The sequence below is a fragment of the Molothrus ater genome, chromosome 1 (assembly GCF_012460135.2).
Source record: "Molothrus ater isolate BHLD 08-10-18 breed brown headed cowbird chromosome 1, BPBGC_Mater_1.1, whole genome shotgun sequence".
NCBI classification, from domain to species: Eukaryota; Metazoa; Chordata; class Aves; order Passeriformes; family Icteridae; genus Molothrus; species Molothrus ater.
This window is the reverse complement of record NC_050478.2, coordinates 100243878-100268884: the sequence shown is the minus strand read 5'-3', so window position 1 is coordinate 100268884 and position 25007 is coordinate 100243878. Positions and strand designations below refer to the sequence as shown.

General features: G+C 41.1%; 2 protein-coding genes across 2 annotated transcripts; one reads left to right on the top strand and one right to left on the bottom strand.

Annotated features, from left to right (window-relative positions):
* Positions 1–2285: 2285 nt before the first annotated feature.
* CEP76 (centrosomal protein 76) lies at positions 2286–17332 on the bottom strand. The gene is made up of 12 exons (XM_036404489.2): positions 17167–17332; positions 15701–15856; positions 15297–15378; positions 14711–14935; positions 14026–14211; positions 12205–12302; positions 10984–11112; positions 8342–8533; positions 5733–5899; positions 4524–4857; positions 3072–3289; positions 2286–2631 (listed from the first exon to the last, which is right to left on the bottom strand). The coding sequence occupies exons 1-12, from the start codon at positions 17227–17229 to the stop codon at positions 2493–2495; spliced, it is 1989 nt and encodes a 662-aa protein (XP_036260382.1). The 5' UTR covers positions 17230–17332; the 3' UTR covers positions 2286–2492.
* Positions 17266–24545, top strand: PSMG2 (proteasome assembly chaperone 2). The gene is made up of 7 exons (XM_036404492.2): positions 17266–17478; positions 19062–19233; positions 19996–20054; positions 20885–21003; positions 22348–22521; positions 23707–23827; positions 24187–24545. The coding sequence occupies exons 1-7, from the start codon at positions 17410–17412 to the stop codon at positions 24277–24279; spliced, it is 807 nt and encodes a 268-aa protein (XP_036260385.1). The 5' UTR covers positions 17266–17409; the 3' UTR covers positions 24280–24545.
* The last annotated feature ends 462 nt before the right edge of the window (positions 24546–25007 follow it).

Genomic DNA, 25007 nt, shown 5'->3' with positions numbered 1-25007 from the left:
ATCGGCGCCCGGTCCGCCCGCTGCCGCCGCCGCCGCAGGGGGAGCGACAGCTCATAGCAACGCAATGGCGTCCTCGTCCTCGCCCGCCCCCGCCGCGCGGCGCCGCCCGCCGCCGCAGCGCCCCCTGCCGGCACGGCCGCCATGGCGGGCGCGGGGAGCATTCACTCGGGGCTGCCACGGCAACCGAGCCCGCAGCGCTGCCGAGCCCTCCGCTTCCAGCTCCGCCGGAGACACCGACAGACGTGCGGCACTCCTCCCACAGCTCCCGGGCCGCTGTTTCTGCGCCGTGTATTGGGAACCACCACCCTCAGAAACAAACAACTCCCGGCGGGACGCGGAATGACACTCCCTGCACCCCCAAGTGCTGAACACTTGACACCAACCCGCGCCATCACGGATACAGCGAAACATACTAGCAGGGCCCCGCTTTCATAGCGGGAGGGCGAGTGCCTTTGAATTACAGGGTCTGCACTCCCAAAGCAATCACTTCCTCCGGGAAAGCTCCATCCTCGGCAGCAGCAAGGCTGGAAGCGTCCAGGGTACATAGAGAGGCTAGCAGAGTTAAACCACCTCAATCTGGAAAGGGAACAACAAGGAAATCGTCTTCCAAACAGCTGGGAGCTGACGTCCCTGCCTCTGAACACACCTGGGCACCAGAAGGGCACGGCCCTTCATACCAGCCCCAGGTAAACGAGCACTTTCACGCAAAAAAAATCAGACTAAACACCCTGCAGCTCACACTGAACACTCTCTGCTTCTTTCTTTAGTGTTGTACCTCTCAGATGTGAAAGGAAACTCAAAATCCCCAGTTCGCGCCTGATCCTCTGGGAGCCGGGAGGGTGTGAGGGACAGCGCCGGGGGTGCCCCCTGCCGTACAGGAGCGGTACTGCACCTGGGCAGGGCCCCGCCGCCCGCGGCAAGCAGCCAGCGCCTCTCTTCCCATTGCAGCTCCTCTCTTCCCATTGCAGCTCCTCTCTTCCCATTCCACTTCCAGCTCCTTTCTTCCCATTCCACTTCCACCTCTCCCCTTCCCATTCCACTTCCAGCTGTACTCAACGCAGCTGCTTCTTTCCTCTTGTGTAACATACAGCACTGCATACAAGATACAACTGTACTTGAGCAATGCTGTTGAATTTGGTGATATTCACCATGCAATATGATCCAGCCTTTCAGGCTACATTTAGATACAAGGAAATTGGGGGAGAAATTGTACTTGTGAAGCTTTTATCACCATCCTGTATGCTGTAGAGAAGGCAGACTTGTAAAGTTAGCAGCAGGACCAGTAAGTACATTATGTACTATTAGAGTCCTAAATTTAAAAAACCTCAGTGCTGCCATAGGAAGTATTTAACACCTCTTGAAAAAAGACACAAATGGTGTCACACTGCCACAGTGCTGATTAAATGTACATGCAAAATGCCAACATTCACTCCTGCTGTATGTGTTGCAAGATTCTCTAAGGTAATTTTTTTGGTCCAGCACCAGCAGAAAAGAGCTACCTCTTTCTTACAAGGACAACCAAAGGAGGTGGTCATGGGCTATCACTGACACAGAATGGCTTCTACAGAAGGAACCAAACAGTTTCAGATTTTCCAGCCACAAGAAGAGATGCCTGGAGTCCACATGGGGAAAAACCTGAGAAGTTTGGTATGGAAAAGTTCAGTAAGGCCAACAAGCTTCCCATTTTGCAAAGCATAAAGACCTAAAGATACTCAGCAAAATCATCACCCATGACAAAAATCACAGATAGTTAATTAAGTACAGATCTGAGCATCAGAATTAGACAAAATCATGAATGGCTGTTAAGCAAAATGGCCTGGCTACAACTTCTACCTCAGAAACTTCTTAAGGTAACAAGAGGCAAAAGGCATCAGGTTTAACTACTTTATCTAACCCATCATAGCTATTCACATCTTCAGGTGTCCAAGTCTTAATGCTTATTTTTTAAATAAATCCATGTATTATTAAATTCACAGATTAACAAGTTTACCTTTATCTGACTGAACTGCTCTCAGAAGCTGAATGCAGAAGTTACTGTTAGATCCACAAGAGGCAGAAATAAATTTTGTTGTCTGAAGGACACATGCCTCAACACCAGTATTTCTGGATCTCAGTCACTCACAAAGTACACACTGTACACTACAGGGACAGGTGAGGTAGAAAAGAGTCTCTTACTCTGCAGAGGTAAAGCAGCCCTAAACAAACTTTTAAACCAATTCAGAACTGCAAAAACAAGCCAATGTTTTTTGGACACATTTTAGTTACATGACTCACATTTCTATAAATATAAAAAGTAACTTTTATTACAAAGAATAAATTCTCTTTATAAATACAATCATTACTGTGTACACAATCCCCTTCGATACACACATTGTGGTGTTCAAAATCAGTGCCATTTATATAAAATACTATATTCATTTTTAATAGAATCATTTTACACCCACATACATTATTTTGCAGCACTAAAAAGGTATGAACAATTTGGGAGTTTTTCAAAGGACAGAGCGGTATTTACAAGCAAACATAATCCAAACAGCACACGCAGATTCAGGGTATACAAACACTCGTACACGAACTGCAAGTCGCACTTGGTCTCCCCTACAACAGATTATTTCTTCACAAAAAGGAGACCTATATGACAAAAAGAAGCACAAGAATAACAGACAATCCTAAGATATTGTTGAAGCTTTTAATTACATTGTGCAATTTTTTAAAGTGTGACTAGCATTTAAGTAAAAATGAATATCTTGAGTTTGTCATTACAAATGATAATATCGTTCTATAGTACAAGGGCTGTTGCCTTGGAGGAAAATGACACCACCACTCATCATTTTTAAGAGGTACAGAGAAATTAAATTAACTCCTCATTCTTCAATTTAATACACAAGAAGTCTATCACCACTGAATCACCAACATAACCTAAAAGCTCTGTACCTCATGATCCATTACACACACCACACCGCTCTTCCTCCAGCTCTAACCTAAGGAAATTCATTTTCTTTAAAATTCATTATTAAAAAAATTAACTATTTAGTTTTAACATAGACCTGTATCTTTACACTTAGACTTACCTAAGACACGTGGCAAATACTCTCCTGGCATTCCTGTGCACAAAGTGGATGGGAAACCCTTTGAAGGTGTGACCATCAGGTACTGCTCTCCTTACGGCATCCTGAAACTCCTCATTCCCTGCAGAAACACCTGTTGTGCGCTCCAGCTCATAGGCTGCTAATGCTTGTGACAACAGATAGGACAGCTGGTCATCCCAAACAGTTGAAAGGCCAAGATCCTGGGAGGCAAGTCACAGAACAATTTGAACTGTGCAGAAGGTACATCAGGATATGCCTAAACTTGCCTACTGTATAGATTCAAATAAATCCAAGAATCTTTGTATTGGTACTTAATGGCAGTGAATTCATGAAGCAGTGAGATTGGTGTATTGACTCACACACCAACTGGGAGAAGCAAACACCACCACCAGAAGCAAGTGACACCACAAGTGTCAAACATCTATCAAGGAATGAAGTTAAACTATTAGACTAAAACATAAGGTCAGCAGAGTTGAAACCAGATGTTTCAGCTACAACATCGCGGTATGAAATGTAAGAAGATATGCATAAATACACAGCCAAACTATGGAAAATATCAACTAAGATTCACCTGACATTTTTTCAAATGTCTCATGGAAAACCCTTTCTGAAAAAATGATGCACAACAGCTCCCCGAAACACAAAGGCACCTTCTTTCTACCATCTATCTTCCCACCATGTACATGCACCTTCCTCCCAGCATCCCAAATGCAAAGAAGTAGAAAAATCTTCTATGTATGTATTCAACACTGCATCAGACTCATACTCTGAGAATTACTTTGCCACCCTAAAGGCTGAGCATTGTGTGGGGAGATAAAACAGAAACAATAAAAAAAAACTCATTAAAAACAGACATAAGCTAACAGGGACTTAAAATATCATTGCCTTCACGTCCAACACAAGAAGTATCATTTCTGGCAGCACATTATGCCTTGTAAAAATCCTGGTAAAGGACAAAACTAACTTCTAAAAGTATCTCAGATTTTGTAAAGCAGTCAGAGTAAGATCACGAAAGCTGAAAGCCTGCTTTTAACTAGGAACCAGAAACATTTGTGCTGGATTGGCAAAGCCCACTAATAACTAGATTTCATCTTCCTGGTGCTTTTAGAGACCCCTCATGGGTGGTCTGCAGGTGTCAGTAAGCTGAAGATCACAGACCCAGAATGAGGGGCAAAGGCAGGGTGGGGGGAAAAGCCCACACATGAGGCTGTGGATCACCACTGGAAATAATAGTCTAAAACAGTTTATTACAGTCTTCCCAAACATTTTTTTTTCAGTTGTTTCACTTTTCCCATATCACATTTCTGCAAAAGCTGACGGAAAACACATTGCAAAGATACAAGTATGTGAACTAGCAAATGGCTATCCAAAACAAGTACACAATTAACACAAGAACCTCTGTTACCATGACAGATCACTGCCAATCTTTCTCACCTTTCTGTGTTCAGAGACCAGTATCCTCAGCTGCACTTCCATCTCGTTGCTTGTCACAGCAGCATCTATTGTAGAAGCACACAGAGGAGGAAAAGGGGGAACTGAAGACGTTGCTCCAGGAGCACATACAGATTTTATTGCTTCTCCACTCATGGGTTTCCATTTGGATTCATCATGCAGGTCAAACACACACACCTCCACAGCGTCAGAGGGCTGGCAATTTCCAAAGAACTTCTCATGGTTGAAGATACAACCAATTGTGCGGTATGGATACAGTGGCTTGGGTTGCTCAGCTAGGGGAGGGTCATCAGGGTTGATAGGTCTGTGGATGTACCTACTCAAAAAGATTCAATTTCTCATTAATACAACTTCTTTCAAGGCAAGGTAAAAAATATTTAGATGGCACAGATACAGCCATTTTTCCTTTAAAAATACAAGCCAAGTTTGTCATTAACTTTTCCACCCAAAATGGCATTAATTTGTTTACAGAAATGTTATTGTATATGCTTTGGAGGCATAATATACAACCAAATACTACATCATTTTTAGTCTTTAAATCTAGAAAAATAAGCTGTTTAATCAAACAGTTAAATTTTGCAACAATAAGAACATGCTCATACAGTTTCCCTGCTATTCATCACATTTAGGGAAATACACCTGCAAAGGCTAATCACAGGATACACAAACAGTGGCAAAAGAGAATTGCTTGTTTTGAACACTGGAAAGAACATGTTTCAGAACCTTTAGTACACCAAACAACTACATGTGCCCTTCTGAAATGACTCAAGCCAAGGGAAAATCCCAGAGAACTCAGAGAGATTTCTTCAGGGGGAAAAAAAACTAATGCAACACTGATTTCACTGATGAAATCATGCAAAAAATATGGGTTCCTAAACAATCATGTCAGATTTCATCTCCTTTACAAATGATTGCAGCAGTAACATCGATGGCAATCAGCTGCCATAAGACACAAAACAATTACCATACAGTATTAAGGACACTAATATATTACAAACTGATGAAATACTTCCCCTCACAATCAATCAGTTATTTTCCAAGCAAAAGCACTAGACGGAAAAAAAATTCAAAGACAAACATCACCTGGATTATATGATAGGATATGAAGATTTAAAAATCCCACAAGAGCAGAAATATCCTACACAAACCTCAAAATACACTGTTCTGTTTTCTTATATTCTTTTTACTCACCTATGTCCTGTTAAGCTCTCCCAAAATGTAATTGTTCCATCAGATCCACAAGTCATTACCCAAGTATGGGGGACTCCTTTTGCTTTTGTTCCAACACACACAAAGGCTTCCAATCCAAACCCAAGAAGAAGACTGCACAGAAGATTAGCATGGTCTTCACAGTCACCCTAGACAGTAAATATCAATAAATATTATTATTAATAATAAAACCTTAAAGAAATAAAATAGTGGTATTTATCAAACAACCATTTAACAAGTTATGTTAATCTCCTATTTATCTAAAGAATGTATCAAAAGTCAGTATTTTACTATTTAAACTAGATAAGTTTTGGTTTTCTGTAATAGAATAAATGAGTTTAAAATTAATGTTCTAATGATAGACTGTTGATAATGTTTGTTCAAGTATAGTGTATGATTAACACTGGGAAATATTTCTTATGATTACAGAGATACCTTCAAGAAACCCAAAACCAGAATCTATTGACCATGACAACAAAAAACAATGTTCTAATTAAATGTAAAAATATATATAAGGCAAACACCTGAGGTAAGACTAGAAATTATGCAGTATTTTCACACAGTTAGGAATTTTTTCACTTAATAAAATGTAATTCTACTGGTATTTCACCTTCTTGAATGTGCTGTCAATCTTCAGAAACTAGACAAAGATAAAACAAGGCCCTCCCACAGATCTAACTGTAAAACAGCTGGGAATCATGTGCAGCTGTTTTTTTCCTTCAGTCAGGAAAACATTTATCTCATAAACACATTACTACCACTGATAATTCACAGAAAACAATTTCCAAATGCAATGTCTAATATCTTTTGTCTCTCGAGCTCTTTACAATTGTTAGCTGTAAAGTAAGAACAAAAATTGCTCAAACAATGAAGGCTTCATAACACAAAGTACAGCATTCAGAAGCAGAACAGTAAGGCTTTTTAGTCAAATAACTATTCAGAATGTTGAAAATGTAAAATTCAGAGTTCTTGGATGTATCAAAACAACACAATCTCGCCCTACCACAGTATAAAAGGGAAATATGCAGAAAGGTAAGTTTAAACAAGTTTGTAGTGAACCTCTGTTATTTTAATAAGACTATACAACTTTCCACAAGAAAAATAATGGTGTCTAGTGTCTCAGGGACTAAATTCAGTTATTTTCCATGCAGTTTTCCATTTCTGCCTTGAAGGAACACCTTTCTCTGTGCCTCCAAACACAGCAGTCCTCAAAGTCCCTACTGCCATCTCCATCTGAAAGCCAGTGAGCAGCCAGAGCTGCCTTTATAGGGCACCTATGCATCATCTGATATTCAGAGACAATAGCCAATGCCTGTTCTACGTGGTCTTGGAGGCAGGTCTAAAATCTGGGATACAGCTTCCGCTGCCCTGAACACATCTTTTAAATGCAAACACATCAGTGATGTCATTTTTGAAGGCAGAAGTATCTCCATGGCAATGAAAAGCACTGACCACTCCAAAGAGATATGAGTAGTGATCACTGGTACTTCTGCTCATAAAACAGAAGAGCTATAAATTAGAACCAGTTACAATTTGATGTGCTTTCTGATTAGAGTCATATGATACAAATGTCAGACCAGCAAGAAATAGGCTGAAACGTCTAGTGAAGATTCCTGTCTTGCAAAAATGGAACATAAAAACCATCAGCATATTTCAGCCCATCTATTGAACAAAAAAAACCATAAACCCAAAACAAAATAAAAACAAAAACAACAACAAAACAAAGCAACAACAAAAAAAACAACCATCAAATCAACAAAAGAGACTAAAGAGACTTTTTCTACTCTTCCTGGATTAGTCCAGAATTTTAACTAGTGTCCTGCACAGTAGTAGGGATTCATTGGATGACAATAAGTGTTCTTAGAAATGCAACAGAAGAGATGCAATTTCAGTGTCAAAGATATGCATTGACAAATGGACCCCAAGTACAGTAGTAAAGGAAGTCTGCTCCAAAGCCTTCTTGTCTGTAAGAACCCGTGTCTCTCAGAATGTTGTTTTGAGTCCACTCCAGCTAGCTATGGTCCCTGGCCCACACAGTCTCACACAGACGGAAGCAAAAGACAAGAAACGCTCTTCTCCACTTGGGGACGAGTGGCATTAGCTTGGGAAGAGACACTTCAAGCTCCAGCAACCTTCCAGGTGGAAAAGAGAGCATTGCCTTTGGTGCAGGGGACTTTTATAACCGAGGAATGAGGGCGGGGGAAGAGGACCGCAGCCACTGGGATACCATTGAGGAGGGGCGAGGGGAGGGGTAACCAGGGGCCAGACCACCAGGGGGTACAGCAGAGGGGTGGATGAGGGAAAGACCATGTGATGGGAGAAGGGAAATAACAATCTACATGACATAACATATTCAGTACCCATTTTGAATCACCCAGTGCAAAACAACAACCAAATAAACTATTTAGTGCAATACAACACTTGTCTACTATTTATCACCTGTTTCTCTTTAAAAACACCTCAAGGGCAACTGCAACAGAACCACCCAAATCTGATTTTAATGCATGCATTTGCAGCCTGTTTTAAACTGCTGCCTTGGGTTAGAGCAGGCCACCAGCCCCGCAGTGCCACAGCAGGGCACAGTGACGCACCTTGTTCCGGCACAGGAAGGCGAGCAGGGTGCACCACTGCTCCTGCTTGCCGCCGCCGCCGCCGATGACGGGCGCTCTCTCGTGGCCCAGGACGCTGACGAAGCGCGCTGCCTGCCGCGGCGTGTCCAGCAGCCGCCCGGCCCGCAGGGGCCGCACGAACGAACACACCGGCCGGTTCGCCCCGTTCTCATCCTGAACATGGAAACGGGGTTATTCGCCAGCCGCCGAAGTGTCCCAAAAACGTTAGTCTGAGCTTAGATTGTTCTTCCTCTGGGATGTATCCTCCCTGGAGTAAGTATCACTTAGAAACAGTAAGATACGAAAATAGCCCCAGAATTAGGACACAAGACCACTAAGACCATTCATTTCGAGACATCACAGGTTTCAGTGGGGCTCTGTCACTCACAGGGCATTCTGGACTAAATGTCTGAAAACCAGGAACAGCACAAGCTGCAATTAATTTTCTCAAATGGGTGAGGAACTGTTTATTCGCTGCCTACTGTCAATTTCCACATTATCATCAAGTATAAAAACAAGCCAGAACAAATCTCACACACCAAATTCCACAACGACCACAAAAAAACCCTCCCCCAAAAAACATTAAAACATTCAACAACTGATTCTAGAGTTAAAAAGGTGTCTATTTGCTTCTAAATTTGAATATCTCTTTTCATAACAGCAAGCAATAAAAATTACTCAAAATGAAGTAACTAGATCTATTAAGCAACTAGATCTAGTAACTAGATCTAAGCTAAGCAATAATACTAAGAATTTCTAAGTTCTTGTAAAAATGAAAAAATAAGATGACTTTTAAAAATCTGCTTTATTACATGCTGCAGGCAAATACTATGATTATCATCTATTAAAACTATTTCAAGGAACACAGAGGACTTCTGTTCCTCACTGGGCTAAACTGGTACTTTCATGCTCATATATATTTTAAAAGGGATCAAAGCCTTTTGAATCTCTGCAGCTTCAGGAGATTATGGTCTCATATTTTTACTGTAGTCACACACTGTCCCTGTTAAGGCTTTGTCATGCTTTTCCAGCAAGCTGATGGAAAAAAAAGCATTTATTTGAGGCTGACTGGAATCCTGTTGAAAACTATTTCACAGCTCAAAAGCAATTAAAAAAAACCCCACAGGCAGGATTTAGTTTTAAATTTTATCTCATATGTATAATGCCTGTTTTGCATTACTCATCTGAAACCTGATGGTAACTACATTATCAAACTAATCTAATTAACTCGTTTCTGTTCCCAGAAAGTTTTACTAAGATTTGCTATGGCCAATGGGAAACTCAAGATAGGCTCTATATAGGTACTAAACTAGCAGGGGCCTAGTTCCTATCCTATTTAATTATAGACTTGTTTCTCTTTATACCCTGCCCTGAAACCCTTTAGCCTTTGTATTGGGTCTATTTGGAAGGGAGTTTGTTTTCTTCACAGCAGCCCTCATAGTGCTGTGTTTTAGATCTGTGACCCAAAGAGTGCTGTGAACACACCAGGGTTTTAGCTGCTGCTGCTGAGCAGGGCTTGTATAGGATCACAGCCACCTCTGCTTCTCATTCTGCCACCGCACAGTTGTGGGTTCAGCTGGACAAAAAGCTGGAAGGAGACACAGCCAGGAAAGCTGTCCTGATCTGACCAAAGAGATATTCTATGCCATACAGTGGCATGCTCAGCAATAAAACCAGTGAGGGTGGGGAACAGACTTCTTCTAAACTTGCCCCTGCTTGGAGACTATTGGGGCATCTGTCTGCTCTGGGAGAAGGGGACTGACTGTCTTTGCATCAATGTTTTCCCTCCCTTCCTTCCTTGCTTGCTTTCTGTTACTAAGCCACCTTTCTCCCAACACATGAAGTTTTCCTTGCTTTTGCAGTTTTTATTCTTGCCCCCATCCCACTGATGAGGAGTGAGAGAGGGCCAGGATGGAGGCTCAGCTGCTGGCTGGGATTGGGAAGTTTTCATCGCTCCTGTGCACTCCGGGCACAGCCAGAAGGGACGCTGTTGCCTCACTCAAGAGGAGGCACAGATCGCTTCAGGACACTGCTCTGAGATAAGCAGTTACTGTGGTAGGAAAATTGCTACTATGCAGGGTAAATTCACAGCGTGAAAAATGCAAGGATCATAACATTCCTTTCCCTGAGGAACAGTTACTGAGGAGTAACTGATACAGTAACTTATCAGACTCAAGTAATTATGACTGTAGTTGTTGTGTGACATAAACCAGAGAGATTGCATTGCAGATGACACAGAGTTCAAATGTTTTGAGGATCTGCTCTAATCCATCTAGGAAGTCAATTTTTTGTTATTGTTTTATCTGTTACAAAACTTATCTGAAATAGTTTGTACAGATCACCTAAGTCTCATTTGTGAGTATTCAAGGACAAGACTGAACAGGCTTTTTCACTTGGTACACCAAAAGTAGTCAGAGCAATCCTCCTGTCTGCATGGTTCTCTTAAGCTTCAATAGACAAACAGAAGTTCAAATTTCATTTTTTTGCAAGATACACCACATTTAGCCCTGACCCAAACATAAGCATATCATAAATCTATACAGATATTACGTATGCATGAAGTTCAAAATAAAATCAAAAGATAACTTAAAGAAAGGATTGGTCTATTTGTAAAACATACAAACCTGTGCAAAGATCTTTACAAGCCTTGCATTGTGGGTAGGCCTGATCTGCAGGTATTCTCTCCACCACTGCTTAGCATACACAAGAAATAAGCGTTCTTTTTCTGCTGTTTTCTGACGTTCCAAAGTGAACTGTAGGTAGGAATAAAAAAAAACAATCTTGCACATACTAACTCCAACCAGGAGAAAAAAGCCCATGAATGATGCCTTAAGTTTTAGCTTTCATGTTTTCCAGATTCTATACTGCATTAGTATATAACTCTGAACTTCCTATAAAGTGTTTGCAAGTTCTCTTCACAGGGTAGTTAGACAAAAAGATCCTTTTCCAGCCTGAGAACCAAGGTCACCACTGCAGCTTCAGGCCCAAAAAGTACAAACAACAGTGAATTGAGGAAAGCAATCTGAGAAGATGGGTCTTCATAACCTGAAGTTGTAACTGGATAATTAACCCCAATATGTAAATGAACCAGAACTTATAAAAGCGTGAGAACTCGTGACCCAGTGTCCATCTTGGGTGTAGCCATGGCTGGGCTCTTGCACTGCCCAAGGTGTAACCTTTAAAGGCCTTTTAATAAATACCTACTTTATTCCTTTAACACTGTCTAGCCTTTGTTCTAGGTAGCCTCTCAAGGCATCATACCCAGTAAGTATGTTAAAATAAATGTTAAAATAAAGCTTAACATTTTAAGTGTATCATGCAAATCCATAGTATTTTTAAATGGAAATCCAATTAGGAAAAACTTCAAGCTGTATTTCTTGTTTGTAGGTTCATATATTAGGCTTGACTGAAGTACTGTTCATTTTGAGTAATGCATTTCTGCACAGAAGGATTGCTTGGATTTTAATGTGCAGAAAAATATCTGCATGCACCTTCAGGCCAACATTTACTGGCTTTCCAAGTGGAACAGCTAACTTGAAATTATTGTTTCACATGGGAAAGAGCAAGAAAGGATATATACTACTTGAAGAAAATTAGATATATTGCATCCTTCTTTTTCTTCAGAGGTTTTGATACAAGTAATTAGAAAAACCTATGACAGTAATACTTTTAGTAATGTTCAGTATAGACAAAGCAGTTTAAAAAAGGAATTATATTTAAATTTAGTAGAAAAAAAAGAAGTATTAAACATTCAAAAACTCCACAGTCCTCAACATCTACAATTCTATAGTGATCTTCCCCCCCACCAACAAAAGAATAAGTTAGCCCTCCCCAAAATTACTTACTTGAGTACTAGTTATTTCTGAAGAAAGTGTTTTATTAAGCGGTGGATACATTTCCAGTCTGATGTTTAAAACACCAACAGAAACCTTTGATTCTGTACCTTTGAAACAAAATTAATTTTCATCAGTTCTCTCATATTCATTTTGCTTAGATTATTTCAGGCAGGCAGGGGCAAACCATTAAAATATGTATTTTAGCCTTATATAATCACAAGAAGTAACTAAACTTCTTTCAACATAGGCAAATTTGGAATTTTTATTTAAATTTCAAACTCAAATGAGGCTATTAGAAAGCATAATATACAAAAAAAGCACAGGTGTCGACATCCAAGACAATTATCCAAGGCCCTATTTGCAGCCAGTACTGGGACATATGAGATGAATTCGAGATTGGTATTCTAGAAATGTCTAGAATAGGCATCTAAAATCAAGTCAGAGAATCACACACTGTAAATGTGCCTATTTCTACTGATTACACAAGTAGCTCAAATTTAAATGGGTGGAAATAAGTGGAGTTCATCTTCCCCCAGGACACAATTCATTATGAAGGACTCTGGCTGTCATACAAAGAAATTATTCAACTTAGAAAAAACTCCCCAAAACAACAAACAAACAAACAGCAACCCCCCTGAAAATTTTAGATTACATAAACAACAATAGGCATTACAAAACAGATTACAGATGGGTCCATAAGCAATACAAACAGTGGAAACCTTGCACAATAGTTTATCTGTTTATCTGAGATGGAAGCATCCTTTGATGCTCTTGATGCATTTTGTACAATGATAGGATTCTGAAGAGGAGAAAAAGCACTGGACTTATTGGACTGATACCATATTACTTGGAAAAAAGCTTATGAGAATTAAATTTAACTTGCTCCATAACCCATCTGAGAATTAAACCCAACTTATTGGTTATGCATTTCCAATTCATTATAGAAAATTAAAATCAGAATGGCCTGGGTTGGATGGGATCTGAGAGATCATCTATTTCCAATCCCCCTACCATGGGCAGGAACACCTTCCACAAAATCATGTTGCTCAAAGTTCCATCCAACGTGGCCTTGAGCACTTCTCAGAATGTGGCATCCACAGCTTCTCTGGGCAACTTGTTCCAGTGCCTCACCACCCTCACAGGAAAGAATTTCTTTCTAAGATCTAATCTAAATTTACTCTCTTTCAGTTTGAATCCATTCCCCCTTGTCCTGTCATTACCTGCTCTTGTAAAAAGTCTTGTAGGAAGTAATGAGAGACGTAGCCTTTATTCACTAAATCATATCCTAAAAACTTGGGTAGGAACTCCTGAGAAGAGGACTGGGGACAAGTGACACACAAAAATAGACACGTGTACTAACTGCTGAGCACCTAAACCAAGCCATTCAGAAAACTCACTTCCAGCCACTGGGATAAATGGAAGCAGAGCAGAGATCCCTTTCTCCAGCAATTATTGGTTTGCTATGAAAGGCACACAAACTCAATTTTACTCCCCAGTGCACTGATCAGATATATTCCTGGAGATGAACTACTGGATTTTTGTTTGGTTGGTTTGTTTCTGACACCTTAACCAGATTTTGCAGATAATCAATAGTGAGAATTCCCAGACATGAGGACCATTTTTACATGGCATCTGGAATACTCATTTTAGCAGCTTGGTAACAGAAAAATCTGACCATTAAGTCTTCTAGGCATTTTCTAAGGATACTTTACAGTTACATCTGAATTGTAGAAAAAAATGAACTAGATCAAAAATACTGCTTCAAGCTTGTAAGCAAGCTCAGTACCCAATATTTTAAGTCATCATAATACGCTCATTTTTCATCCTTACCCACACCCAGGAGTTCCACAGCAACATTTGTTATGCTATTCTCTGCAGCCAAGACAGACCTCCACTCCAAGAAATAGGATGCTACCAGTGTGGTCTCACCAAATGTGTCTGTCTTGATCAGAACCATATGCACTGGGTCACATATAGATAACATAGTGGTTGCATCCACCATCTTGCTTCCATCACCTGCCATTATTAAACCAAAATAAGAAATAATATTATCATCCCAAGTTCTCCTCAGGATTTTAAAACAGTATGCAACAAAATGCAAGGAAGTATAAAGAAAGATCCTGAGTCCAGATGTGTAAGCAATGGTCCCATCTCTAAAACCATACTCATTTTAGGACAGAGCTACAGAGAGATTACAGAGAAGATAAAATGATTTTTGTAGTTCAGTATTGCTATACAACTAGTTCAGATACACAAAAAATTAAAATGGAATTAACATTTAAGAATTTATAAAGCTGGTCAATTTCAAGTTATTTTAGAGTGAAAAAGAAGGAAAAGAGCAAGAGCAGAAAAGATCTACAAGTGGCATAACCCAATACAGTAATCAGTTTCCTCAGGAAAACATGACAAAAACCAGGAAAGAAATCCACAAAATAATATCAAACATATTTCACAATAACTCTTAGGTAAGAAAAAACCCCAACACCATCAGTTTTAAACCCACAATATTCCTTACCTAGGCTATCTTTGTGTATTTCAAGTAGAAAACCATCCTGAAAATCTGGCTCACAGGCACAGGGTACAGGTTTGGAACGGAAGCGCTGGTTTCGAAAATGTAAATACAGAGTGAAGGTAGAACAGATCTGGCCAGGCAGAGGCTCTGGTTCCTGAAGATGCTCCAGAAAAGCTTTTCCACCCAAAACCTGAAGGTAAAGATACCTCCGTGTTGGGTCAATGTTAGCTGTAAAGCGTAGCAATAAAAATGAAGAGACTACAAACAGATCTTAGAAAGATTAATTTGCTAAATATCAGCTAACAGGAGACTAGCAAAAAAAGAAACTTCTTTGAAACATGCTTAGGAGAAAGTGATTTTAAAATATATGGAAGTTATCTTAGTGTAAAGTAAATGAAATAATAATAAATCATATTTAATGCAACACTGATTGCTGCTGCTTACATGAGTTTACTCCCTGCGGATAAGCAGAGGAAACATCCACCTTTATGCCAGTTCATACTGGATTACTAATTCAGAGTGCAAAAATCATACACCTCAAATTTGTTTCAAAACTATGATCCAACATTTAAATAAACAAGAAACATACTTTTTTTCAAAACTGGTGGTTCTCTGTCAACAAAATGTGTTGATGGTTTTGGAGCTGAAGTCCTCCCCGTTTCATTCACATCCTGGAATTACAATTAAGACTTTTTAAGGACTCAAAGGATGCAACAGTGCTTTTACCAAAGTCTTCTAAAAACTAAAGGATCCTCCATTTCATCTGAATGCCATTCCTTAGGTATGCTCCCTTCTAAAACTGAACAAATATTTTCAGTGCAGTACTATACCAAAGTGATTTCAGCATATGCATTAATCTTCTCTGCTCCTATAATGTCTCACATCAGTAAGGTCCTTACAAACCTCCAGAAGCAGCACAGTTTCACTTTGTCAAAACACCACGTCAGTAAGAGGAATAAGCAGAAATATTTCCCCTCTTTAAAAGCTACTTACAGTTACAAATTTAAGCTCCTTCATAACATCATCAATGATTCCCCGCTGTCTCAGGGCTCTTATCAGATCTTCCGTGGACAGCTGCTGATGTTCAGGTGCCAGCTCTTCTCGTATAGTCTCAGCAAGAACTTCTCGTATCCTCCCATGGACATCCATCTGAAAGAAAATCCATTTTGTGTTACAAACACCAGCCCTCTGTATGGCAGCAGGTACAACTTACCAATTAAGTTGTAGGCTGTAAGGCTAGGGGGTTTTCCTAAGAACACAGAAATAACTACACCAAAATATTGATCCTTGCAGAACTAATCAAATGAGCCACTATTTCACAAAAGCAGCTCTCCCAGTAAAAAAAATTACAAGCATACAAAACCTAAACATTTTCAGTGCTCTTTGACAGCAATTCATCTTGAACTTCCCTCCTTACAAAAAGGTCTGCAAATCTGTCAACTACAAAATGACCACTGTTCCAACTTCTCATCTCCCCCAAAATTCAAGCTTAATTTAATACTTCCTTATTTTTTAAGGGGAAAAAAATACGCTTTTATATAGGTTAGGCAGAAAAGTTGTAGATCTCCCTTGCAAGCTTTCCCTATGCTCAAAGGGAAGTCTGCCCATCATCTGAGCCGTGAAAGCAGATGGATTTATAGAGCTGACTCTCACACTGGAAGGATGCTAAGAACACAGCCACCGGGACCTGAAAGAGAATCACAGAACGGCTTGTTGGAAAACCCCTTAAAGATCATCTCATTCCAAAGCTCCGGCCATGGGCAGGGACACCTTCCACTGGATCCGGTCACCCAGAACCCCACCCAGCCTGGCCTTGAACACTTCCAGAGATGGGGCATCCACAACTTCTCTGGGCAATCTGCTCCAGTGCCTCAGCACCCATCACAGTGAAAAATTCTTCCTGATATCTAATCTAAACCTGCTGTCTCTCAATTTGAATCCATCTCCCCTTGTCCCGTCACTACACACTCTGGTAAAAAGTCTGTCCCCTTCTTTCTTGCAGGTTCCCTCCAGGAACTGGAAGGCTGCTATGAAGTCTCCACTGAGCCTTCTCTTCTCCAGGCTGCACAATCCCAGTTGTCTCAGCCTTTCCTCGAAGCTGCCTCCCTCTAATCATCTAGCTGGCCTCCTCGGACTCGGTCCAAGAACCCCGTTCTCCTGTGTGACAGGCAGGGATATTCACCACTGCACTGACAAGAGATACAGGAGTTACAGCCTCCTTACTTATTTCCCGGCCAGTTTCAAGACCCTCGCTCAAAAAGCAGCTCGAAAGCGAGCAAGCGGCGCCTGGAAACCACCTGCAGCGACCCAAGTTGGGAAAACAAAGCGGGGCGCCGGAGCGGGAGCGCTCCGCCACCGCCTCAGCGGGCGCTGCGGCCACCCGCGGCCGTGTGACAGCGGCACGGGGGCCGGCACAGCTCCCTGAGGGCCAGGGGGAGTCTCTCCGGCGCCGGTCCCACCTTGAGCAGCTGCTGGTGGATGATCTGCTTCAGCTCCGAGGCTTTCTCCGGCGGCAGCGACATGGCGGAGCCGCCAGGGAACGAGCCCTAACGGCCTCGCGGCGAGCGCGGGCAGCGCCGCCACCGCCCCCTGGCGGCAGCACGGGGGTGCGGCGTCCGCGCCCCGCTTCCTTCCTTCCCTCCCTCCTTCTTCCCTTCCTTCCTTCCTTCACTGCCTGCTTCCCTCCTCCTTTCACCGCCGGCATGTTCATTCCGTGCGACCGCGGCGGGGGCTCGGCCGCCCCCGACTTTAAAGGCTTCACTCTGCTCATGGTGAGTCGCGCTCGTGCTTCCCCTTTTCCCGCCCTCGGTGGGTTTGAGGGGTCGCTGCCCCCGGTCCCTGTGCTGAGGGCTCCGCTCCGCTCCGGTGGGACGGGACACGGGGGGTTCTGGTGTCCTTCCCTGCCCTGCCCGAGGGTCGTCCCTGGGTACTTGGCCGCGGGATAAGCGGAGAAAGCGCAGAGCAGGCGGTGTGTGTGGAATCTGGGGTGTTCTGCCGGGGAAAAGAGGGTTTGGAGGGCTCTATCTGCAGCAGAGCTTAGCGCGGTCTTCGTTTCTGACAATTTCTCCCTCCTCAGAACCCCAGGTTTGCCCCTTCAAGACGATCCGTGCCGAGCTGCAACAGCTGTATTTTATTTTAGAGCAAGAGCTATTTGCTATTTCGGAGCTGTAGCTAAATGGCTGTTGCTCTAAAAATTGACGCGCCCTATGCGCTTTTACTGGATTGGCAGCACCCGTGGGTTGTCACTGCAATAAAAGCTTAGGATTTTTTTTTCTCTTTAGATGCGATATATAAATGCTTCCAGTGTTAAAAACATCATTTTGCTACATTTAAATCTCGGATTAGGATTGTTTTAGGAAGTGTTTTTATCGCCTTCACACATGGTGTGACATCAGGGTCAGGTCATGTGCCCGCGGTGACGATGTCGCTGTGGGACGAGAGCTCCAGCGCAGGCTGCGGAGGGACAAACGCCGTCAATTTCTCCGGCATTTTCAGGGACCCCATCGCTTCCCAGGCAGGGCTGCAGAGCCCGGCATGACTGTGCAGGCTGCGCAGGAAGGCATTCCCGGTCAGCTGACCAGCAGCAGGAAACACATCACTGCCGGGCTCCGCGCCTGGCACTGCCGGGGACCTGGGGACCAGCGAGGGCGAGGGACCCTCAGCGCTGCCGCGGCTTCCGCACCTTCTGCCAGCCTCAAACTCGCTGTCTTTCCCCAATGGGCAGCAGCAAGTCTTAGGTTTGATTATAAATTAGAGGAAAGCAACCGAACGTTTTATGGTTGTCTTCCTGTAATAGTTTCTTTGGAAGGACACAGACTCTTGACTTTCTCCTTCCGTGCCATCATATTAGGTCAGTATCTGCCTCGATTGATGATAACCCGCAGCAATTCCTGTGAAATTAATTTAAGGGCACTCTTACAATTTTTATCCTTAAAAAAAATTGCAGAACAACCTACTCTTGTCTATGAGTCAGTCTGAGATTTAGAGGCTTAATATATAATACCAGAGCTGCCTTTGGGCATCAAGTGAGCTTTGCCAGTCTCACATCAGTTGCTTGAGTGGCTTTTACCTACTCTCAATCCAAAAATGTGGGAAAAGAGGTAAATTTCCAAGCTGTTCTTTCAGTTTACAATGAGACAGAATTATTCACAAAAGTGGCCAGGATGTTTTTTGTCAGACAGAGACCAAATCCTATATTTAGCAATTCTTCTGGTAGGAAATAGTCATCTTTGCCAGAGGATGAGCAGCCACTTTTAGAAATCATGCTTGACCAGATTTTAAGCTTTCACTATTTGAAGAGCACCTTATGCCATCCACAAAGCACGCTGTAATTAATTTCATTCTGTTCCTTCAGCCAGCAGTGTCCGTGGGGAATGTCGGTCAGTTGGCAATAGATCTGGTGATTTCCACACTTGACATGACTAAAGTTGGTTACTTCTACACTGATTGCCTGGTGCCAATGGTTGGAAATAATCCATATGCAACAGCAGAGGAAAACTCAGTGGAGCTGAGTATAAATGCTGAAGGTGGGTGTTGAATGCTGAAGGTATTTGCAAGGGACATAAGATTCAAGAACATCACATTTACTTTTTTTGTGGTTGTTGTATTCTGTTGATGTTCTTAAATTAAGGTCAGTAATAACAGCTGCAGAAACCTACAGACTCCTCACAAAGGAAACGGTTCCTGTTGTTATTTTGAAAAACCAATTTGACATTTGGAACCAGTGAGAAATGTTGAATTTGAGCCATTGCAGTGCAGCCAAAACTGTGGTGTTAATCCAAAGCAATATCAAGTGTGCGCATATTTAAAATAAATTATTGGAATACAAGTTGAATTTCTGATTTAGAAGGATTCTTATCCACTCTTCCTCTTTCCTACATACCTTTGCCTTTTTCCCTGTGTAATGTTTCTCCCAGTCCCCCTACAAATTCTTAGTTTATTTCCCTACATTGATCAATGTATCTCCTTTTTTTTACCCTTTTAAATCACAGAAATCTCAGAATAATCTGTCAGTCTTTGCAAAGATGCATACATTATCTGAATCATTACAGGAGGCATATCCTCATACATCTTTCATAATTCAGTCCTTGAATTTAGTACAACTGAAAGTACAATGCACAGAAATACTTGTTTTTAACATAGTGGATGTTGTCAGGCTTTCCCATATGAATTGATAGCTGAAAGGTTTATTATCCTGAAGTTTGTAAATGGGGTAATTCTTGATATATTTAAACCCAGATCTCTTTCTCAGTGTCTGCTTATCAAGACCTAATGATTTCTTCTTGTAGTGTACTCCTTACCTTCAAAGAAACTTGTAGTTCTGCAGATCAGATCACCTTTTATAAAGGTATGTATGTTCATTGATTGTCCTTACTTCACCCTTTGGTTTGAATAGTTCTGCTGGCAAACACTAAGTGGCCTGGCAAAAGTATTTTTCTACTTCATGCTGTAACACCTTCTGCAGTTGGTAAAGTTTTACTGATTTCTGCATTCACTGAGACTTTTTGCATCATTGAGTTCTGCAGTTTGTTTTTCCATGCCCCACAACAGCAGCCTGTGTTGATAGATTTTAATGTAAATATCTCCTTAGTTATTTAGAGTCATGAAAATACAAAATGGTCTGTGTTTTGTCTATTTTTTTCCTTTACATTTATTATTTTTCTGTGTTCTTTGTAATAGCTTTATTTTTGTGTGTCATGCCAATTTAATTATTTCATAGTATTCTAGATTCATTTTAACAGTAATCATTTGGTAATAATGAGGAATTTAGTATTACTCATTAACTGGGCAGTGACTATAACTTAAGATAAGCAGAATGCCATGACAGAAAAAAAAATTGTGGTGCAGTATTTTAGCAGTTCAAAGTGTGGAAAAATTCTGTGTGATCCTGCCGTCCCAACTTGCTCTAAAGCTTTTCCCTCTGGTATTAATGGCACACAAAACAGGTAGTACTGTTGTTGTTGACATGGTCTTAATGATAATTCTTGTAATTCTGCGTGTAGTTTTGCTTAAGTAAACAACCAGGGCAGTTCTCTGCTTTCTAATAATACATGTGGGGCTGAAGACTAAGTGGATATGAAGGATAATTTACATCAGTGCTAAACATTATATGTAAAACCTAGTATTGTTAAGGACACATTAAATTTTTCACATTTTTGTCTGTGTCTTTGCATGAAGAACAAGTACAGGCCATTCTGTGAAACCCTGCTTTCTTGGGTGAAGAGCAGCAAATGTGCCAGGGTTGTCCTTCTGTCCAGCAGCCACGCATACCAGCGTGATGATGAGCAGCTTCTGGGGTATGTTTGGGTCCTTAAAAGACCTAACTGATGTTTCTGGGCTTTTTTGACTGACATATTTCCCTCTGCTTCTATAGTCCTGAGTATTTCTGGCAGATGGTTTTGCTTGCCTGTGTGCATTGCTTGCATGTTTGCTTGCATGTGTGCATAAAATGCTTAGTATATTGTTAAAACATGACATTTTACAGGATAAGTCACTGAATTTTCTGGGTTACTGCTGTCAAATGTACTGATCAAATGAAAAGCTGTAAGCAAATTCCACTTAGCTTGCACTGCTTCAGTTTTAAGTTCCTGTGGCTGCAGGCAATGTCAGGGGTTAACTGCTGACATACAGGTCACAGGTTAGATTTTTAATACTTGATTGCAGTAGTAGTTTGTTTTTGACCTCTTTGTCATCATTCTACATTTGAAAGGTTTTCCTTGGTACAGTAAGTTGTTGTTCTTTTTTTTTTTATAGGAAGTTATCAGTTATTATTTGTTGGGAGGCAACTGCAAGGATGCAGTTGCAGTATTTTTGTACTAGATATTACCCATCCAAAAACCAGGCATTTCTTCATGATTGAGGGCATCCTAACTGGTGATTTAATGAGAAACAAATAAAATCAGTATTTCTGCAGTTGTTATCCTCAGGCTCTATAGATGCATGGGGCCTCCTTTGCGGCCCTGTACATCTATAGAGCCTGAGGATAACAACTGCAGAAATACATCTATGCATGTCCCAGATATAGTAGTAAATCCATACAATTGCAGGATGGCCAGCTAACATGGAATGAAGTGAGAGGGACTGATGGTTATTTGATGAGGTCTAAGTCATAAGCTGTGATTTAAACCCTCCCAGCTCCCTCAGCACCACAAAACAACTCCCTTATAGAAGATTTACTAAAGAGTGAGGGTAGTTCATTTGGAAAATACTTTTACCATGACCAAAGTCTAAATGTATTAGTGGTGTGAGCTTACTAAAAATACTGTACTGTGGTGAAGTCTAAGTTTACCCGAACAGATTTTGAATTAATCACCTCCTGTCTGAAGGAAAAGCACATTTTATTTCTAAATTATTTTAACAACCATAAGCAGTTTCCCTATTTAGGTGCTTATGTATTTGGCACTTGCCAGTTAACTGAGCCCCTGAAAGGGTACCTAAATTCTGTTTGTGGCATGAAGTTGAATAGTTTGTACAGCTTTGAGGCCATAGACTCACTTTGATCTGAAGAGGGAGAGAATGTCAGAGCAGTTCTTCCCTGCAGGTGTGAGATCCTCAGTGCTGGCACATTCTGTCTGCCACAAGTGCTAAGTGGGGCAGAGTCCTTCCTTGGCAGACTGAGTGCATCCTTGACTTGTTTCCAGGACACCACTGCGCTACCTGCTCACACCCGCTCTGGAGAAAGCAGTTGGAGGCCACATGAAGGAGCTAAACTGGAAAGAAATGGAAAAAGTAGCAGCTTATCCTGGAATAAATGATACAGACAAAGTTCTGCATATACCTGGAGGTGGCATCACAAAACTATTGTTTACTGAGAGGTGAGTTGCCTAAAGATAAGCACGGAAACATGTCAGAAGTCTTATTTTTAGTACTTGGATAAAATTATCTTACAAACTGCTATGTTACAGGAAAAGAAGAGTCCTGTTTATAGAACAGGGATTTATAGGAAAAGAATTTTTTTCAGGTCAGGTGCATAATTAGGAGGAAGAGAAGTAGGGAGTCCTGAATCATAAAGTTAGAATAAGATAAAAATATAAGGGAATAGGCTAAAGGAAAATAATGAAGTCTTTACAGTTATGATCACAATCAATCTGGTATCTGATAATATCCAAACCACTATTTGTAAATAGTAGAATTCCTGTACCTGTGCTACTTTAACTAAAACTGTTTCCTGAGGCAAATGGTTCCAATGTCAGTTATACAAAAAACCCCAAAAACCCACAAACAACTCTGAGCACTATGAATGAGTTAAGATTTCAGGGCCAGCAAAAAAATGAGATGTGGGGGTTTTGTTAAAAGGTACGTGCATCAGAAGTTGTGCTGAAAGCTGAGTTTTTTAATTTTAGAAACTAATACTTAGTTATAACACAACTGTGTGGTTCTACAAAAGATGTGTTGTGTATGGTGGAAAATTGACTTTTATTTTTTAATTATTACTTTTGACACCTGACCACACTGTTGCATTCAACAGCAGCAAGGTTACTAATGCCATGCTTACACTTAGATTGACTTCAGAATGGAAACAATATACAATTGCAAAAGAAAAAAGCTGCCCGGACTTGAGGTAAAACGATTAAAAATAACCATCTTAATATCTAAATTTAAAAAATGAGAATATTCTGAGTGAAGTACTGATATGCAGCCTGCAAAACTGCTGGTTTAAAATACACAGAAAGATAAGGAGTGATTGTATCAAAGGATGTGTATAGGCACCTCACCAGCACAAAAATACAAACTAAGTATGTAAAAGGCCTGAATACTCTTGCAAGATGTAGGATTCTTGCTTTGCAAAGTAAGGAACAAATTCAAGACTAAGCAAAAAAGCATGAAGTGTGAAAATGTGATCTAGGAAATCTGGAGGAAAAAGAATATACACATACATTTCTCCTTTTTGGTTTTGGCTTTTCACAAGATACATGCATGTTGTTGCTGCTCTTAATACATAAATATAATTACTGTGGATCTAAAAACTCAATATAAATGCCTGCTCATTTCTGTTGCAGCTGTTCAGAGGGAATCCAGATGGCAGTTCTTCTGAAATTTTGCTCAGAAGGAGACAACATCCCTGATGCATTTGTTCTTGTTAACTATCTTAATGAATGGCTCCAGCTAATTAAAAGTGAAGTAAGTACTGTTTGATCTAAAGTTCTTGCTGTCATATTTTATATCCATTATTTTAATTTTTCTTCAGTCCAGATGGGTTCATTTTGGCTCTTGGTCATCAAGAATATGCCAAATAAAATATATATTTGTATTAAAATCTCACTGGGAGTTTCCCCACCTGAAAAAACAAATCTGAACACCAGTTCTTCTGTTTTGACAGGTGTGGGCAAAAATTGTGTTAAGGTTTGATTGAGTTCTCTCTTCCAGTGCCCTTCTTAAAGCAACCCACCATGACACTGACATTTGTACTGCTGCCTATTATTTTAATACCCAGTTACATCATTACTACTTAAAACTTAATTATCCTGGGTTTGTTGCAGAGCAACAATTCCTCAGATCCTTCTTCACAGTGGAAGATACCGAGTTCCTGGCGCCTCCTTTTTGGCAATGGTCTCCCACCTGCCCTCTTCTGATCAGCTCTGAGCTCACTGTGAGTCACGTGTGCAGTCAGAGATGTCCCTTGAGCTGGTGATTACACAGTAATTGCCAAGGAGCAGCAGCTTGCTTTGGTGTCTGTCTACATAAATGCTTTATTTAAAACAAATTCCTTTTGTGTATGTGGGTAGCTAAAGAAATTAAGGTAACTTTCACAATCTCACCAAAGAAATATGTTTTGTACAGTTGTTTATTGAGTAACTTTGGTTGGAAGTTTTTTCTAATAAAATATTTTTTGACAAAATTTTTCCCTGGTTAAGTGTTACTGCCATGGACAAGCTTAAGGTGCTCCTTTCTAATGCAGCTGAGAACTTAAGAGTGATGTGTAGGCATGGATTTTCTTGGAAGATAAAACCCTCCACTTCCATGTCCTCTGTCGATCTTAACTTTTTTTTTCCAAGACTTCCTGGTGAGGTAAGTGAAGGTCAGAAGTGATCTGGTTTTGCCTTCTTTTCCCAATGCCGTTGTGGTAGCTTCAACTGGGGAGACTGCAAGCAGTGTAACAGCCTGCTCTGTCTTTTCTGTCTATATAGAGTCGTAAACAGTGTGGGTTGGAAGGGATCCTGAAGATCCTCTAGTTCCAATCCCTGGAGGCAGAAGGCAGGGACACCCTCCACCAGACCAGGCTGCTCACAGCCCCAGCCAACCTGGTCTTAAACACTTCCAAGGATGAGGCATCTACAACTTTTCTGGGCAACTTAAGCCT

What these genes read in the sequence shown, in the direction of transcription:
- CEP76 (XM_036404489.2), bottom strand. Translation starts at nt 17,229, where the DNA reads ATGTCGCTGCCGCCGGAGAAAGCCTCGGAGCTGAAGCAGATCATCCAC. An exon ending in ACCACCAGTTTTGAAAAAAA is followed by an intron (nt 14,936 to 15,296) that starts GTATGTTTCTTG and finishes TACGCTTTACAG; the next exon opens with CTAACATTGACCCAACACGG. An exon ending in TGTGGAACTCCTGGGTGTGG is followed by an intron (nt 12,303 to 14,025) that starts GTAAGGATGAAA and finishes TTTGTTTCAAAG; the next exon opens with GTACAGAATCAAAGGTTTCT.
- PSMG2 (XM_036404492.2), top strand. Translation starts at nt 17,410, where the DNA reads ATGTTCATTCCGTGCGACCGCGGCGGGGGCTCGGCCGCCCCCGACTTT. An exon ending in AAGGCTTCACTCTGCTCATG is followed by an intron (nt 17,479 to 19,061) that starts GTGAGTCGCGCT and finishes CTGTTCCTTCAG; the next exon opens with CCAGCAGTGTCCGTGGGGAA. An exon ending in GATGATGAGCAGCTTCTGGG is followed by an intron (nt 21,004 to 22,347) that starts GTATGTTTGGGT and finishes ACTTGTTTCCAG; the next exon opens with GACACCACTGCGCTACCTGC.